This window comes from Narcine bancroftii, chromosome 10 (assembly GCF_036971445.1).
Source record: "Narcine bancroftii isolate sNarBan1 chromosome 10, sNarBan1.hap1, whole genome shotgun sequence".
In the NCBI taxonomy this organism is placed as follows: domain Eukaryota; kingdom Metazoa; phylum Chordata; class Chondrichthyes; order Torpediniformes; family Narcinidae; genus Narcine; species Narcine bancroftii.
Window position 1 is genome coordinate 33,800,072 of NC_091478.1, and position 19,657 is coordinate 33,819,728.

Consider the following 19,657-nt stretch of genomic DNA (forward strand, 5'->3'; position numbering starts at 1 on the left):
GCTCTGTTTTCATTTATATATGCGATGTAATGAAAACCACCACAAAAACAAAAGGTTAGTGAGAAAGAATAGGTCCACATAAGGATCAAGGTGAACATCTATAAAGTGTAGAGCCAGAGTGGATGGGGAAGATCTGAAAGGAATATTTTATACAAGGAGCAGGAGAAGCAAAAGTAGCCAAGGGCATGTCTGCATCAGCAATGAAGTGATGTTTACGATCTGAGATAGTTGCAAGGTGAATAAATCTCTGGGCTCAGATCAGGTGCTTCAGAGAACTTTGTGCTAAGCCAGGAACAAAAATTTTGGGGCTTTTATCAGCATTTGTAACTCATTGCTGAGGATGGGGGATGTTCAATAGGACTGAAGAATAGTAAATATGATGCTATTATTTAAAAAGGACTGTGAGCATAAGCTGGGCAACTACAGCCCTGTTAACTCTGAACCAATTGCTGGGAGACTGCTGGAGAAGATTCTGAGTCGTGGAATCGATCAACATTTGGAAGTCCGGGGAAAATTAGGGAGAGCCAGCATCGATTTGTGCTTGGGAAATCGAGTCTCATGATATAACTGAAGAGAGAACAAAGAGGAGAGACAAGGGAAAGACAGATGATGTTATTTATATAGATTTCAATAAAGCATTTGATAAGGTCCCACAAGGTAGATTGATATCGAAGGTTAGGGCACACAAGGTAGGAAGCCAGCCAGCTAAATGGATTAGAGATTAGCTTAGGGACAGAGCGTGGTTGTAGAGGTAAGGTTTTCAGGACCATGTCCAGTGGAGTGCCTTAGATTTTAGAATTTATTGTCATGAACATGTCACAAAATTTGATGTTTTGTGGCAGCATTACAGGTGCAAATATTGATTAAAAATTAAATTTAAATAAATAAATAAATTTGTGCAAAAGAGGAGAAAGTGAGGTAGTGTCTGTGGTTCATTGTCCATCCAGAAATCTGATGACAGAGGGGAAGATGATTTTTGTACTGTTGGGTGTTCATCTTCTGGATCCTGTACCTCCTTCCTGATGTAGCAGTGTGAAGAGGACATGGCCTGGGTGGTGAGGGCTCCTTGAGGATAGAGGCTGCTTTCTTAAGATGCAGGCTCTTGCAGGTGTCCTTAATGGAGTGAAGATTCATGCCCATGATGGGACTGGCTGAGTTAACAATGCTCTGTAGTCTTGTCCTGTTCTGTGTATTGGTAACCTTCATGCCAGACAGTGATACAACCTGTTCTCCACAGTACCCCTGTAGAAATTGGCAAGGGACTTCGACATACTAAATCTCCACAAACTCTTCATGAAATATAGCCTTCTTTATGACTGCATTGACATGGAGGCCCCAGGATAGATCTTAAGAGATGGTGACACCTCGGAATTTGAAGTTCTTAACCCTTTCCACTGCTGACCCTCGATGAGGACTGGATTGTGTTTTCTCGATTCCCACTTCTGAAGTCCATGTCAGTTCCTTAGTTTCGCTGACATTGAGTACAAGGTTGTTGTGACACCACTCAACTAGCTCATCTACCTCACTCCTGTGTGCTCCTTCATTGTCATCTGTGATTCTGCAGATGGCCATGGTGTCATCAGCAAATTCATAGATGGCATTTGAATTGGGCCTAGCCACACCGTCATGGATGTAGAGTAAGTCGAGCAGTGGGCTCACCACACATTCTTGAGGTGCACCCGTGCAGATTATCAGTGAGGAAGTGTTTGTGATTCATACTGGCTGTGGTCTTCTGATGGGGAAGTCAAGGATCTAGCTACAGAGGGAAGTGCAGAGGCTCAGGCTTTGAAGCTTGTTGACCAGCTCTAAGGGTACGATGGTATTGAAAGCTCACCTGTAATTGATGAAAAGTATCCTGATGTATGTGTTCAATACTAGGACCTTTGTTTTTATAACTGTACATAAATGATATGGACAAAGATGTTTGTGGCAAGATTAATCAGTTTGCTAACGATGCGGGAATATGTGGTATGATGGATAATGAAGAAGTTTACTTGGGGTTGCCAAGTGATCTATATCAGATGGGGAACTGGGCTAAAGGAATGGCAACTACAGTTCAATTTGGAGAAGTGCGAGGTGCTGCATTTGGATCAATTGAACTAGGGCAGGACTTGCTCTGTTAATAGCAGGAACCTATCGAGTGTTACGAAGCAGAAAGGTGCAGGCACATAGCTCTTTAAAGAGTAGCGAAGAGAACATTTAGGATGCTTGCTGTCCTTGGTGAGGATGTGTTGTGATGTCAGGTTGAAGTTATACAAGATGTTGGTGAGGTCCCACTTGAAACATTGTGTGCAGTTTTGTAGGAAAGATATTATAAAGTTGGAAAGGATACAGTTATTGCATGATTATGGAAGGCAAGTTATCGTGAGACTGGAAAAAAAAGACTTCATTTTTGCTTAGAGCATAGGAGGTTGAGCTCTATAAAGTCTTGAGGGACATGGATAAGGAGAATGGTGACCGTCTGTTTGCTAGAGTAGGGGAATCAAAGATGAGAGAGCATAACTACAAAATATGGAGGTGGGATTTAGAAGGATGAGGATAGTGGGCATATGGAACAAGCTGCCAGACAAAGTGGCTGAGGCAGGTATATAAGCTTCCTTTAAGAAACGCGTATAACTACATGAACGAGAGGGGATTGGAGGAGTATGGGCCTTATACAGGCAAGTGGGACTAAAGCAGGAGGCCATGTTGTTTGACATGGAGGTTGGCCTGTTGATCTGTTTCTGCACTGTAAAACTCTAGGATTACATAAATTTCATGGGCACTACCCAAGATCTGCTCTTGCTTTGGGAGAAATATTGGCTTAAATATAAGATATTGTTAAAACATTGCAGTTTGTTTAATGTGAACCAAAAATGGAGGTATAAATTTCATTCCATATTTAATTGCTGACATTTAAAATCTCACTGTAATCATAGCAGTTATAAAGCAGCATTTTTCTATGCCCTGCTAAACATACCTCCAGCAGCCAAGTGATATGGGTAACAGCCCTAAAAGAGGCCACCTCAACATCACCAAATCCATGACAATAACTGACATATAACTGGTAGTGCGATGCCAGGGCTGTGCCCTCATTCTTGAAGAAAAATGAGAGAGCTTTGGTGGATGCAACAGAAGAAAGAGGGCATCTGCAGAGAGGCCTGGGCAAGGTGGCAAGGGAACCAGCAGCATGCTCTCCAATGCTAGATCCATGGATCAACATTAGAAAACACAGATGTGATCTCTGCTCTCAAATGGTTATCAATTTCCAAAATCAATATCCACATGCATTTGAGCAATAATATTTCCACACTGTAAAGACCAATGTATTCCATTTGACATAACACAAATATACACTATTAACAAAAAGCACAAGGCATTCGGATCTCCTTCATCCAATCTATGTAACAAAAAGCACACAATAGCACACTAACTTTTCCTCTGCAAATTAAGGCCTGGGCAAGGGAACCAGCAACATGCTCTCATATGGAGCATTCATCCGAGGCATCTAACAACATGGGGCAGCACAGATAGCATAGAGAGCCGCATGGTTGGAGTACGAGGTGGATGGTTAGCGTAGCAGTTAGCGCAACACTGTTACAATGCCAGCAACCGAATTTTGAATCTGGTGCAGTCTATAAGTAGATCACTGGGTGCAATTGGATATAATGGGCTTGTGGGCTGAAATGCCCTGTTTCCATTAAAATTTAATTAAGGTGGAAGCAGCATTCTCCTCAATTCAAGGAGAGCTCTGCTGTGGTCACAATGTATTGCTGCATTTGAGTTCACATCACTTAAAAGTGCTATGAGGGTGGGATTTTCCAGAAATTAAAGTAGTGATTTGCATCTCAGAGTCAGGCACCCAGAATTAGCTGGCTATGGTCAAGTTGCAATGGGATGGCAGGGTGGTGTAATTACTGGCCAGAGGGCAATGACAGATCTGCCCAGGAGGACACAGACAAGCAGCAAGGCAGTGCCAAAAGGTTAGAGATAACGTGCAAGGACAGAGATTCTTGACCAACCATTTGATGCAGCTTGTGCACGCTATACTAGAGGCTCACGCCCGCACCCTCACACCCTGTCATTCAAAGTCGGCAGAGTAGAAACTCCGCTGCTAATGTTATGTGGAGCTCTCAACAGTTCGTCATGGCTACGTTGGCTTTGCACAACCTCGTGGATTTATTTTCTAAAAGAGTCATAGTTAAGAAAGACAGAGCGAATAAAAGACGTGCACATCTAATGAACTCAGTTGTATCTTAAACGCATGAATTCACCGTTTTTAGTAAAGCGTGGATGTCGATGAAATTACACTTTTAATATATTCACGTGGAAATACTGTTGATTGTTGAGGAGAAATATCAGGGATACTGCCAGATCTCATGACCTCTACCTGTCCTTTCTCAATTCCATGAGTGAGGCTTTAACTAATTTTAGCTACACCATACTGCATTGGCTGACAAAGCTAATAATATAACTCTCCATGTTATTCCATGGACATTTCATGGTGAGACTTCATTCCTGGCTGTTAGCAGTGCATAGCCTTTAACAATCAGATGCTGCATCTTAAATGCTTATTATTAAAGCAATGTTCAGTCATTGATGATGTAAATTAGCAGATGACATTCAAGAATACACACCGAAACAATATTCCAAGAGAAGGCTGCCAATTATGCATGCTCGATGTTCTAATCACATTATGAATATTGGAGTTCAACTTATTATGAAATTATTTAATTTCACAGTGATGGTTGTTGGCCACGTAAATTTCAGGAGCTAAAGAAGTCCTTGTGAAGATTATGTTCAGCTATGCTGTGTTGTAATGGTTGTGGCAGTATTATAATCTGCACCTCAGGTGTTCCAAACACATTACAAGAAAGATGCTCGTATTGTGGCTGAAGATTTATGAATAGGATTGGATATCTTTCTGTCTGATAGCTTTGAAACAAAATGTTTGTATTCAACATTTGTACTTGTGCTCAGACAAGTCTAATAATTGAGATGAGATTTGATAGAGTTCTTCGACATGAAAATGCAAGGTAAATTTTAATGTCAAGATCTGTGTTAATGTCTTTTTTAATTTGAGCTATATAATATTTAAGGATCTTGCCATAAAGTACAAATGTGAATTAAGGATAAGAGTTTACTTATGCCATATGTTTATATGATAAAGCCTCTGGAAGCTCTACAGCTTTTGGTTCAATTAAGGCGACAAATAAAAGTTTTTCCAGTCTAATTTTGAATCGAATAAATATGTGATGGGACACTGGACATACATGCAGCCCTGATTATAACAGAGGTGACAAAATACAGTGTAATACAGCTCTCCAGTACATGCTTGCCTCCAACTTCCATTGCTCCTTTCCTCTGACAACAAGAGGCTTGCCATACACAGCAGATTCTCCTTCTCTGACTCTTTTCCCCCCCCTCTTCTGAGGTGTCCCCTTTGCATTTCCTCAAGGAATGGATCTGCTTTGTTGATAGCTAAATTGTGCAGTATGTAGCAGACTACAATCTAGCAGGTTGAGTGTGATCTGCAAAAGCCCCCCTTACTTGTGAAAGAACTGGTAAACTCATTTCCAGTACAGCCAGAGAATTGTCTTCTGGATTGTACCTTGCAGCATGGCTTTCATTATACCCTTTCTCTGCTTGAGATTGACTCATGGAAACTATTTCTTATGAAATGCTCGGGGAGAATAACCGATGTCTTGAGTATTTTTGGGTGGAATGTATGAATACCTATACAAGTTTAAGCTTATTAATATCTGACTGTACGTATAAAATCTAACACCGTCTCTCCAAACTATGGTGCACAAAAAAAAACACACAATACACAGTACATAATTATCACTCAAAATAAATATATATAAATATTTGGGATTTATGCATTTGGGAAGCCAGCAGAGCTTGTAAATCAGTTATTCTGTTCAACAAAATGGAGGCGCTGCCAAAGTTGCTGTAAAGGCATTACTAGTGCAGACCCAAGTAGAATGGAGACACACTATTTCTCCACAGGGTCCAGATGCCCAGACCCTCTGCCGTCAACTGGTACAGGCTTTAAACAGCCTAAAGGAGCCAACAATGATTTATTTTAAAATCCTGCGACTGTGGGATCGGAGTCCATGATGGTGGTGCCAATGTTCGGCAGCAAGGCACCAGAAAATGGGAGAACATTCCACTGTTTGAGAAGGAGGAGCAGAGGAAAGGACCTGCAGGATGGTAACCATGTCAATGGACCAGCATGGGGCTTTGAGGCTGAAGAACACACACACAGCGGCTGTTGATGACTCGAGGCAAGGAACCCATGCGGTCAAAAGACTCGTACCAGGTTAAGGACTGCTGGAGACTGGCTCGAGATTGGTAGAGGGGACCATGTATTAGTAGAGTGATGTGAGAGGGTGTTGAGAGTGCTGGAGGCTTCAAAGGTTCAGATCTAAAGCTCATATTGCTAATGGTATGGACTGAAGGCTGTGTGGCTGCAGGAACGCTGGAGACAAATCCATGGACCCTCAGTGACTCTGGGGAGATTATTCTTTTGCTTCTCTTTGACTGTAAGGGGCATCGGGCAATTACTGCTGATTGCAAATCTTTGTCTGCCTTGTATCTACTGAAGGAAATTTGGTGTAATACACTTTTTCTGTTTTTAATGCATGACAATAAAATAATCTTGAACTTTCCCTTTACTGAAGCAAAAGAAAATGTGTTTGCTAACATCAAGAGTCATCAGTAAAGATGCACTGTCTGGCTTAACCATTTATGAGCATTTCCAATATTTATAAACATCAATATGGAAAACATTTTAAAATAATAAAAATCAAAAACATATTAAAATATTTTAAGATGCCCAGTAGTTTTAAAATAATCTATAGTTACACAAGTTACCTGACTTTCTCACAGCTATTACCTTTCAATGAACTCGATAGTAAAACAATTTCTGCTCCAGTGCCAATTTTACCCAGGATATCTGAGCAGATCTCTCCCTGCACAGGATTCTCCATTTGGAAAAAAACCCCAGCTGAATCCCTGATTGTAACTTTGGATCTTTCATATTTGCATGGCCCACTATGATCCCAACCTATCTACTGAAGTTTCTTTCTTTCTTTGGCTTGGCTTCGCGGACGAAGATTTATGGAGAGGTAAGTGTCCACGTTAGCTGCAGGCTCGTTTGTGGCTGACAAGTCTGATGCGGGACAGGCAGACACGGTTGCAGGGGAAAATTGGTTGGTTGGGGTTGGGTGTTGGGTTTTTCCTCTTTTGTCAGTGAGGTGGGCTCTGCGGTCTTCTTCAAAGGAGGTTGCTGAAGTAAGGTCAGTTGAAATATACAGAGTAAACGTTTGACTGTTACACTGAAGTGTAGGGGCTTAATTGTCCCACTGTGGAGTTGAATTGCTACTGCTGCACTCAAAGATCAAAATAAAATTGGATTATTAGTCTCAGACAGGTTGAATAAAAGGAGAAATGGGAATAATTGGATCACCTCCAGTTTATTTTTGTCCTCCGGGCATTAGTCACCACAACCACCCCTGTTCTGCTCATACCGTGGCAGCAAGTCGGTGAGTTGGTTCTGATGTGAATTTTAGACGCGGTAGTGGTAGAGGAAGCACAGACTACCCAAGTATTTGGGAATGGGTATTTGTTGTCGGTGATATCAAATTCATTTTCTCTGACATGCCTTGCTATAGTCTCAGAATATCCCCAGGATTCCAAGTAAAACAATGGAGGAAAATGAGAAAAAGTCAAATGAAGCAGAGAAATTATCTGCTCTTCCTCTGTCCTACACAAGTTAAAGGTCGTGCAAAGAACCAAGGGATATTCAGTCCAATGTACTCATTCAATTTTGTATTCATTGTACTTTTAAGAATCACAATAATTTCAGCTTCATATGACATAATGTTGCAATAAGGAATTAATAAATTTAATCATTGTGCCAACTTTGTAGAAAATAATTTTCTATCTCCCAGCCGTTATTATGGTAAGTGTTACGAGGAAAGAATGTTTGGATTCCAAAATAGATTTATTCCTGCCAGTAGAACTGGCACTTAAGACTCAGATAAACACATTAAAATGAGTTGAACTGATGAAGTATCACCCTTTCTCCTATTAAAAAAAAATACTAAACCATTTTCTATGAACAATATCACCTTTCCATAATTTTTTTCAAACAATTTTCTTGCAGCTCCAAAAATCCCCTTTCAAATGAAGATATCTGTGGTGATCTAACAATGCATGGGATTGGAGACCAGATTTCTTCTATTGAAGAATCTTGGCAAGTTCTTGCTCAGCCACTGCATTCTATGGAAAATTACTGGTGGAAGTCAATCAGTAGGTCTGAGATGTTCACAATTTCACAGGAGTCCTGAAGTGGACTGGTATTTACACAGAAATACTGCACAAGGGGAGAATGTAACTATGACAGTAATAAACTTTTAATCAGTGCAGTTGTAATGCAAACATATTATCAACCATTTTCTTACCAGAACAGCAGAGCTGGTTAATGCTAAGTTGCTTTCAATTTTGGCTCAAAACAGGAACATCTGAGCTAAATAATTTGTTGGATATGTAAAAATAAAAATGCATATCTTCTCTTGAAAGTAAGTTTATTAAACTTCAGTTAGTCAGAAAAATGATAGCAACCTATAGCACAACAAAGCAGAAAATTGCATTTATTTGAATAATGCCACTAAATAAATGAGAACAGTATTGACAGAAACTGACAGATACACTGATTGCATCTGACATCAAATTCACTTCCAATTTTCTTTGTTGAATCAGAAAACACCACTAAGCCAAACAATAATTGAAAGTACCTTCAATTTTATTGGGCCTGGAAGTACCAGAAGATAATGAGCATGGAACAAATTTACATTCAGACATGTTTGTGATTTGCTAACATAATACAGTCCAAGGATTCTACTAAATAGAATAATACCTAGTGTTGCTGAGAATATTCTCCCAGAATCACAGTGCGGCTTTCGCGCAAACAGAGGAACCACTGACATGGTCTTTGCCCTCAGACAGCTCCAAGAAAAGTGCAGAGAACAAAACAAAGGACTCTACATCACCTTTGTTGACCTCACCAAAGCCTTCGACACCGTGAGCAGGAAAGGGCTTTGGCAAATACTAGAGCGCATCGGATGTCCCCCAAAGTTCCTCAACATGATTATCCAACTGCACGAAAACCAACAAGGTCGGGTCAGATACAGCAATGAGCTCTCTGAACCCTTCTCCATTAACAATGGCGTGAAGCAAGGCTGTGTTCTGGCACCAACCCTCTTTTCAATCTTCTTCAGCATGATGCTGAACCAAGCCATGAAAGACCCCAACAATGAAGACGCTGTTTACATCCGGTACCGCACGGATGGCAGTCTCTTCAATCTGAGGCGCCTGCAAGCTCACACCAAGACACAAGAGAAACTTGTCCGTGAACTACTCTTTGCAGATGATGCCGCTTTAGTTGCCCATTCAGAGCCAGCTCTTCAGCGCTTGACGTCCTGCTTTGCGGAAACTGCCAAAATGTTTGGCCTGGAAGTCAGCCTGAATAAAACTGAGGTCCTCCATCAGCCAGCTCCCCACCATGACTACCAGCCCCCCCACATCTCCATCGGGCACACAAAACTCAAAACGGTCAACCAGTTTACCTATCTCGGCTGCACCATTTCATCAGATGCAAGGATCGACAATGAGATAGACAACAGACTCGCCAAGGCAAATAGCGCCTTTGGAAGACTACACAAAAGAGTCTGGAAAAACAACCAACTGAAAAACCTCACAAAGATAAGCGTATACAGAGCCGTTGTCATACCCACACTCCTGTTCGGCTCCGAATCATGGGTCCTCTACCGGCACCACCTACGGCTCCTAGAACGCTTCCACCAGCGTTGTCTCCGCTCCATCCTCAACATCCATTGGAGCGCTCACACCCCTAACGTCGAGGTACTCGAGATGGCAGAGGTCGACAGCATCGAGTCCACGCTGCTGAAGATCCAGCTGCGCTGGATGGGTCACGTCTCCAGAATGGAGGACCATCGCCTTCCCAAGATCGTATTATATGGCGAGCTCTCCACTAGCCACCGTGACAGAGGTGCACCAAAGAAAAGGTACAAGGACTGCCTAAAGAAATCTCTTGGTGCCTGCCACATTGACCACCGCCAGTGGGCTGATAACGCCTCAAACCGTGCATCTTGGCGCCTCACAGTTTGGCGGGCAGCAGCCTCCTTTGAAGAAGACCGCAGAGCCCACCTCACTGACAAAAGGCAAAGGAGGAAAAACCCAACACCCAACCCCAACCAACCAATTTTCCCTTGCAACCGCTGCAATCGTGTCTGCCTGTCCCGCATCGGACTGGTCAGCCACAAACGAGCCTGCAGCTGACGTGGACTTTTTACCCCCTCCATAAATCTTCGTCCGCGAAGCCAAGCCAAAGAAAAAAAACAGTCCAAGTGTGGGGTAAAATCTATTCATGAACTGTGGACTGAGCGCAAAAGAAAAGAACTGTAACCCTCAGCCTCACAGACATGCTACACAATTACATAAAACCACACTATCTTTTATGAAGCCAAATAACATGATACAGCCAGTGTGAGAGCATCAACTGAATGACATATGAGATAAATGGACTACATTCCCATTTATTCAACAGTACTCCATCCTAGTATACACGCAAATGCACACTTGCATGCAGATTCATGTTTGCACGAGCGAATAGAGATGCACACACGCACATTTAGATCATTATAATCTTGTAATCTCACCTCACAAGTGCTAGGAAGTTTTAATTTCAAACTGAGAAATTTCTTTATAGTTCCTACTGTGACCCTCGTTGAGCAGCGGATAAATTTTTTCATTAAGCCCTGTGGAGATCAAACAAACATTTAGAATGGAATCATTCAGTCACAGAGCTATACACCATGCAAAACAGGCCCTTCGGCAACTCATCCATACCACCCAAGTTGCCTATGTTTAGCATTTCTTATCCATGTATCTGACCAAATTTATTTTAAATGTCTTAAATGCATCTCTATAGCACTGGAATCTTGTTCCATTACAAGCACCAACCTGTGTGCAAAAGTTACCTCTCAGCTCCCTTTTAAATCTTCCCCCATCCACCTTAAATCTATGCCCTCTAGTTTTAGAATCCTATACCCTAGGAAAAAACACCTTTGCCTCTCATAATTTTAAATACCTCTATAAGATCACCCTCAGCTCCAGAGAACAAAGTCCTAGCCCATCCAGTCTCTCCTTTTAACTCAAGCCTAACAGCACTCAGTAAATCCTTATGATTTTTTTTTTGGTGTACCCTTCCCAGCAAGGTGATCAGAACTGCACACAATGCTCCAGATGAAGCTTCACCAACATCTTTTACAGCTGTAACACGACTTCCCAACTTCCACATTCAATGCCCTGACTGATGAAGGCAAGTATGCCAAACGTTTTCTTCACCATTCTTCTCTGCTCTACAACACTCTTTACAGAGTCATGGCATTTACTGTATACATCCTTCCTTGGTTTGACTTACCAAAATGCAAAACTGTGCAGTTTTCTGAACTAAATTTCATCTTCCATTCTTCAACTCACTCACCCAGTTGATCAAGATTCCATTGCAATCTTAAATAACCTTCTTCACTGTTCACTACACCCCCAAGATTAATAACCAAGCCACCTGCATTCTCATCCAAATCAACAATATAAATGACAAACAACAGTGGACCCAGCACTGGTTGCTTCAGAATACCATGTCCCAGGTCTGCAATCTCAAAAACAACCCTCTGCTACCACACTCTGACTCCTTACCACTGAATGCAGAAGAGGTTCACTGGAATGAGACCTGAATTAGAAAGTATTAGTGTAAGGAGAGGTTGGACAAACTTGGATAGTACTTTCTGAAGTGTTGGAGGATGAAAAGAGACGTGACAGAAATGTATTTAATTATAGAAGGTATAGATAGGGGAGACAGAATCTATTTCCCATGGTGAAAATGTCAAATTGACGAGGGAATTGATTTACAGTGAGGGGGAAAATTTAATGGAGCTATTTACACAGGATGGTGAGTGTCTGGAATATGCTGCCAGGGTCAGTGGTGGAAGCAGTCACGATATTGACATTTAAGAGGCATTAAGAAAGAAAGGCACATGAGCATATAGGGAACAGGATATGGAGCAAATACAGGCAGGTGGGATTCATTTAATTTAGCCTCAGAGTCAGCATGGACGTCATGGGCTAAAAAGCTTCTTCCTTTTCTAATCTGTTCAATGTATGTTCTGTATTCCCTGGCCATATACTGCAAATATAATTCAAACTCCAGAGGGAATGAAATAACACTCCAGAAAACAACATTCTGTTGAACTTTTGACTAATTATCTCTTAAAGAGTGAATCTTTAAATAAAGCTGAAGCTAAATCTGTACCTTTACTGTGTTGTCTCCCGATTGGCCATTGTTCCGGAGGCAGTCGAGGCAAATAGCTATCTGTGGATCATTTCTGTGATAATCTTGATCATCTTGGTCCTCTTCCTCTTCTACTTTGGCCGCCTTTGCTTTGGGGCCTTCATTATCTTTTGAGGAACATAGACAATTATTTTGTAAGTTATATGCAGAAAATACTTGTACCAGTTCTCAGCCATTTCTGACGGCTCAGTATTTCACTTCCCAAATTGTTGTTTCTTAGCTCCTGTAATCATGTTACAGATTTTTGGAAGATGATAATTTCAAATGATTTTAAAAGTCCTTCCAGAACAAAGCATTTTGTGTATGATCTGAAACCTTAGTGTTCAAGGTTAAATCGGTGAAAACAAGATGCCTGGCAAAAATAATTATATTGACTATTAGGTGAATTGTTCATTCTTGTCTTTACTTCTATGCTGCTATTCTCTTGATTGATGTACTAAAAACAAAGAAAGGAGAGGCTGCATTTTTTTTTTTTTTTGCAGCATAAATGCCTGAGACTCATCTCTGCCTGTTTTTCCTTTCACTCATTCAAGGTTTTCTGTGCAAGTGGTCAGAATTTTTTTCCTTTCCATGTTACAATTTAAAAAAAAAAAATTTGTGTAAATCCTTCTTTAATAACCATCAAAATAAATGTTCAGAAGGTTTTTGGTGTTGATCACAAATGAAACATTGTTTTGAAACACTAACATTTTGAGAATCTTTTGCATGAAAACAGGGATTATGAGGTAAATAGAAGGTGTCATACAGGGATACACCCTTGGGATTGGAGTTAAGGTATGTTGTTGAGGGGGCACTAGTTAACTACAAGACATGCGTACTTTTCATCACTGACACTACATCTTGGTTGACAGATAATTCACCCCAATAGTAAGTCAAAGTATATTATTTTTAAATACTCGTCTCTCTTTTTTGTCTTCAACTTCTTAAATCACTCAAATTACTTCATCCATCATTGCTAATCTGAATATGCAGATGACATTGGCCACCAAGAAATGAAAATGATTCAACTATAATATTTCTATGTCCCAAAGTGAAATGGGCTCAAATTAATGGTTCCCTCAAATACCAACACTCATCACACTATGGATTCATGATGGTAAGCACAGTCTTAATGCCATGCAGCAAATAACAAACCATTTAGCCCAACTCCTCCTTGCTAACCGTGGGCAGACTAGTCCCATTTGTCTGCATTTGGCCCAGATCTTTCTAAGTCCTTCCGATCAATATATCTGTTCAAAAGTCTTTTGAATGTTGAAATTGTACCCCTTTCCATAGCTCCTCTGGAAGCTGTGTCCAGATACAGACTGCCTTCTGAGTAAAAAAGTTGTCCCTTTGATTCCTCTCTCCTCTCACTTTAAATCAATGTTCTCTAGCTTTTGACTCATCAACATTAAGAAAAAGAGTGTGTGGATTCATTTTATCCAAGCTTCTCATAATTTTATAAACCTCTATAAGCTCACCCCTCAGCCACCTACCCTAACCTATCTAACCTTCCCCATAAGAGTCTCCAGTCCCAGCAAAATCATGGTGAATCTCTTCGGGACACTTTCCAACTCGGTGAAAGAAGAAATCTGCTGTTGCCATTGGTTTTAGATTGCTGTTTAATACCTTCAATAATAATCAAGGAATAGTTGACTTTGAACAAAGGAGGCAAAGGGTTTGGCTGCATACAAAGGGGTTCATTTAAAAAAAAAGGAAGGAATCAGTGGGAGAGATCAACCCAGATTAACTGCTCCACTTTGGCAACATGAAAGAAATGCTGGATGTTGATGTCCAAAAATGCCAAATGATTGGGAATGCAAAATAAATGAAGGGTCGAGTAAGTGGGAAACTTTCTCCTAAAATACACTACAGTAAATACACCACAGCTTTACTCAGATCACTGGCTATCAATACAAAGGCAGAGTCAACAATACCACAAGATCTTCTGGTCAATTCCTTACACTAAAAAGGAAGTAACTGTTCTATTTTAATTTACCTTCTCCATTCTCTTGCGGTTTATTTTTTTTCCAGAATTCTTCTTCCTGCCGTTTTTCCACTGGCCAAAAGAAGATAGATATTCTCTAAGACCATACTCGCCAATTTGTATAGAAAGCAAACATAAAAACCATGATAAAACTATCAATGTCTATAATTCAGAATGGAACTACTTCATGTTCACCTGTCCACATACCACTTATTTCATCCCAAATTTCCATTCTTAGAATATGAATATTACTTTGCCTAAATGTTATACATCAACTCGTTCTCTTAATTCATATTTCAAAAAGTTATAATAATAAGTACTAACCATATTGTTTGTCAAGATTATACTTAACTGTTCACTTGTTTAAGGAGGCCTTGGTAGATAGTTTAATTTTGAATGTACTTTTAATCTAGTGAGATTTGTGTTGGGTTAAGAGTTAGTTTATTCTTATCTTCCATAATAACTTCAATATAACAACAAATAAAAGTTTTGTATTGTAACATTTCACAAGGTGCTATTTAGTGGCATTAAATAAGGACTTAAACATAATTAATGACAGTGTTGCTTGGTTAGCTGATTTGTTTTTTGGGGGAGTATTTATAGGTTGGCACCATATCGTGGGCTGAAAGGCTTGTACTGTAACTAACTCTGAACCAGAACTCAGCCTGATTACAAAAGTGTGATAAAAAATTTACCTCAGCTTTCCATTTCACTTGGTCACCACTTTAATGTTCAGTTAATTAAAAGAGGACTTTATTCCCTGGAGCATAGAATAATGAGGGGAGATTTGATAGAGGTATTTAAAATTGAGGGGGATAGACAAAGCAAATGTAGATAGGCATTTTCCACTGAGATTAGCTGAGATGCAAACCAGAGAACAAGGATGAAAAGTGAAAGGGGAAAAGTTTAGGGGGAACACGAGGGGAAGCTTCTTCACACAGAGTGGTGGGAGTGTGGAACGAGCTAACAGATGCGCTGCCTTGCAGACTCAATTTTAAAATTTAAGAAGAATTTGGACAGGTGCATGGATGAGAGAGGTATAGAAGGGCTATCGACTAGGTGCAATCTGAGAGGCCCATAGCCTTCTATGGCACAGACCAGAAGAGCCAAGGGGCCTGTTTCTGTACTGTAGTGTTCTATGGATCTAGGAACCTATCATTAGTAACATATTCCTCACTGAAATAAATCTACCACAATTTTTTTACCAAAGAAATTCAACCAATCAAGAACAAGACCTTTAATCCAATAATTATTTTTTCATGATTTCTGAAGTGCAAAGCAATAATGTTATTCAAAATTCAGATCAAATGCAGGATAGCAATAAAACAGTCATGCTTCAATTCAACATAACAACTTAGTTGTAATTAATCACTAACACTGGATGTAAGAACTCTTTATTGTGCTTTTTTTTATTGGCAAAGCAAATTGTTAGGATTTGTTCCATGGTTAGCTGCAGTCCACTTGGGAGGGTGATGTCAAAGTAGAAAGGCTGCAGAAAGGTTACAATATATGAACAACTGGATTTCTCAGAAGTCAATGTAATGTAATATTAACAGAGTCCTGACCATGTCTGTTTGGCTGGGAGAATGGAAAATGTACTCAAATGCAAACAAAAACCCTAACAAATAGCAAATTCTTTGGAAAATACTGATTTATTAAGCATAGATTAATAGATTGTTCATATGTTTATCCATATAAACCCAAGCTCCCATGGTTTTGCCAATACACTTCAAAAGGCTGTTAATTGAGATTATAAATGCTGGCATGAATAATATAGTTAAGGGAGCCAACAAATATGTAAGTATTTCCATTCTCTATGCAATCTAAAGAGTACAATTGATGACTGTTAAGGTAGTTTTAATAGGACTGATTGCAGTAAACATTTGGATGAAAAATGAAGAATTTAATGAATATGTTCACTTACTTTCTTTTAGGCCAGGCACCAACTTAAATATAATTTCTTCTAAGGTATTGTCCGGTCTGAAAAACAGATTCAGAAACAGTCACAGTCATACAACAAACAAACCACCCAATTCCAAAGTTAATATTAAATGTTCATGCATTTTAATTTCTTTAGACACAGTATACAACTGTCTGCATGCAAGTGGTGCACAATGTTATTATTGCCCTTTCTGCTCCTTTCCTCATTGTTCACCATGGTAAACTTCACTTGGAAGCACATTCCTTTTCAGGCAGAGGAGAAGCTCAAGCTTTTCCACCTGCACACTGTATATAACTCCTATGGCCTCATTTCATTTTACACTCACACTAAATCCATGTTCAGTACTTCAGAGTGAAAAATAATCCATCTATGTCCACACGAGTATGTAGCTCACCTCAAATGCTGATACATCATGATGCCTAGTTTGCATACCCACCTCCCCCTTTTCCCTCCTTTCTCCATTCTCTCCCTTCCTTGTCCCAAACTTTTTATTTAGGCATCTACGTTTTTCCTTATTCCTGATGAAAAGCTCAGGCCCTTTTACTTATAGATGTTGAGAAATTGCTGAATTTCTCTGACATATTTGTGTGTTGTATAATCATTAGTATACATAATTACATTAAGCATGTGAATAAGGCTTGTACATTATTTAAGCTTCAATTGGAATGCTGTGTTTAATTCCGGCTCTCTCACATGACAAGTTACATTGAAGCTTTGGAAAAGAGACTCAAGTATGCTTTCCTATTTAATTATAACTTTGCTACACAAGATGTTGCCAAGACATAGAAATAATGGCCTAAATGCTCTCATTCTGTTCTGAATATTTCTGATTCTTTAATACTGAATTAGTACACTATAGAAAAGCTTGCACCCAGGGAAGACTTGCTTATCAAATAAAGAAGGATTGGGAGAACCACGTACAATACCCAGAATTATTCTCTTGAATAAATTTAAACAAATGTAAGGACAAGAATGAAATATCTGCATTTTTCCATCTTTTAAAGTTTAATTATGCATGGACAATCATTCTGGCAGTGAACAAGATCTGTCAATGTCATTTAGTTCGAACATGTACAAAATGAATTTTACCTGCAAGTCCAAGGGATAATATTGTGATACTTGGAGACAGCTCTTGATATTCTAGTGGCAAAGACTGTGTCTTTAAGAAGTCCTATCAAAGAGTTCTTGGAAAGTTGCTGTAATGGACGATGCACAAGGCAGTGGAAAGATTGATTAAGGTGGAGGTTAAGATGGTGTTCAAGCAAGTTCCTGCATTGTTGGAGAAACATTCATTCGGGCCTGGAACAAACTATGCATGTTCTCTAGATTCAAAGTTCAAATATTTTACAGATTACAAATATGCCAACACATACACCCCTGAGATTCTTTTTACTGCAGGCGAGGCAGAATTTCTACTTATCAGTAGTACAAAAAAACTACTCAAGAAAAGATATATATATACAAAAGAGAGAAATGTTAATAAAACATATTACAATACAGAAAATAAATATTCAATAATAAATAATGAGCAAAGTCTTTAAACGAGTCTCTGATTGAGTTTGTTGTTTAGGAGTCTGATGGTAGAGGGGTAGCAAACGAGAATAGAGCATGTCCTGGGTGGCGTGCATCCTTGATGATTGCTGCTGCTCTCCATTGGCAGCCTTCCATGTAGATTTTCTCAATGGTGGGGACAGTTTTTCCTGTGCTATACTAGGCCACGTCCACTACCTTTTTCAGGACTTTTCGTTCAGAGGTATTGGTCCCCTCATACCTGGCCATGATGCAGCCTGTCATCATGCTTTCCACTACAGATCTACAGAAGTTTGCCAAGGTTTTCGATGTCATACCAAACCTCATCAAATTCCTAAGAAAGTAAAGGCAGTGATATGCTTTCTTCACGATGACATTCATGTGTTGGGTCCAGGAGAGGTCCTCTGAAATAGTGACCTCCATGAATTTAAATTTGCTCAACCTTTCTACTGCTGATCCCCTAATGATGAAAGGCTCATAGACCTCTAGATTTCCCTCCTTTAAGTCCGCAATCAGCACCTTGGTTTTGATGAGATTGAGTGTGAAGTTGTTGCTAGTACACCATTTAGCTAAGTTTTCAATCTCTCACCTGCATGCTGACTCATAGCTATGCTACAGCCCTCTACCATGATGTCATCAGCAAATATGTTATTGTTATACAGAGCCCCACAGTCATCGGTGTAAAGTGAGTAGAGCAGGGGTATAGGAATGCAGCCATCTGATGCTCTGGGACTGATGAGATTGTGGATGAGATATTCTTACCAATCCTCATTGGCTGTGATCTTGAGGAGAGGAAATCCAGGGGGGGTATTTAGGCCTAGATCTTGAAGTTTACTGATCAGTTTTGAAGGGATGATGGTGTTGTATGCCAAACTGTAGGTGATAAAGAGCATCCTGATGTATGCAGTTTTGCTGTCCAGGTGTTCCAGGGCTTTGTGTCGGGCCAGAGAGATGGCATTGCAATGTGGGTGAGCACTGTTTTTCAGTTCTCGGCTGGGTACCTGATCTTTAGATAAGACTGGTACTAGTCAAAAAAAAGTGCCGATGAAGCAATTTTAGCTTAAGAATTATGTCGCCCTGAGGTTACCTGCCAGATCTATCCTATTTAATACAAGGGGTATTGCCACACAACACAATTGACATTGTCTTGAAAGTGAAAATGGAACTTCATCTCCATAAGGAACATGCAATGGTCATTCCTACCAACAGTGCCATAGGCAGATCCATCTGCAACAGGGAATACTAGGTCAAGTAAGTTTATTTCTTTAGTTGCTTTGTTCACCATCTGTCCTTCCCTGAAAGACATTTTGAAGCAGATAAGTTCTTAGTACAATCTGGTAATATCACAATCACCATTATTGAAATCAGCTTTGTTTATTTTTTTTTAATTCTGATGAGTTCATCAACAACACAAATCCTCCAGCCATATGGAGATTGACTCTTTCTTGATGTCATGTGGACATTTGTTTAAATCAGGGAAGACCAACCTTTTAATTTTTAATTTAGACATACAGCATGGTAACAAGCCATTTCGGCCCACGCGTCCATGCCACCCAATTAACCTACCCCACCCTGGTACATATTCATGAGCCAAAATAGCCTGTTACCGTGCTGTATGTCTAAATTAAAAATTAAAAGACTGGCCACCCCTGGAATGGGGATAATCAGGAGACCACTGGAATCATGAATCAACGTTTGGAAGGAAAGTTAAGTATCCATCAAATTCTGTGTATCTGAAGCAACAAACAGTACACTGGGTCAGGAAGTTGTTTCCCTAAAGATGATTTAGATGGATTTAGAC

General features: G+C 40.0%; 1 protein-coding gene across 3 annotated transcripts in view; it reads right to left on the minus strand.

Moving 5' to 3' along the window:
* Positions 1-19,657, minus strand: part of pcgf5b (polycomb group ring finger 5b) — a 145,308-nt gene that overhangs the window by 22,329 nt on the left and 103,322 nt on the right. For all 3 annotated transcript variants that reach the window (XM_069900592.1, XM_069900590.1, XM_069900591.1), the window contains exons 4-8: positions 17,416-17,595; positions 16,309-16,364; positions 14,397-14,456; positions 12,380-12,525; positions 10,728-10,826 (exon numbers count right to left, since the gene is read on the minus strand). In XM_069900592.1, the coding sequence (XP_069756693.1) occupies positions 10,728-10,826; positions 12,380-12,525; positions 14,397-14,456; positions 16,309-16,364; positions 17,416-17,595 (541 nt within the window). The remainder of the gene's footprint in view (positions 1-10,727; positions 10,827-12,379; positions 12,526-14,396; positions 14,457-16,308; positions 16,365-17,415; positions 17,596-19,657) is intronic.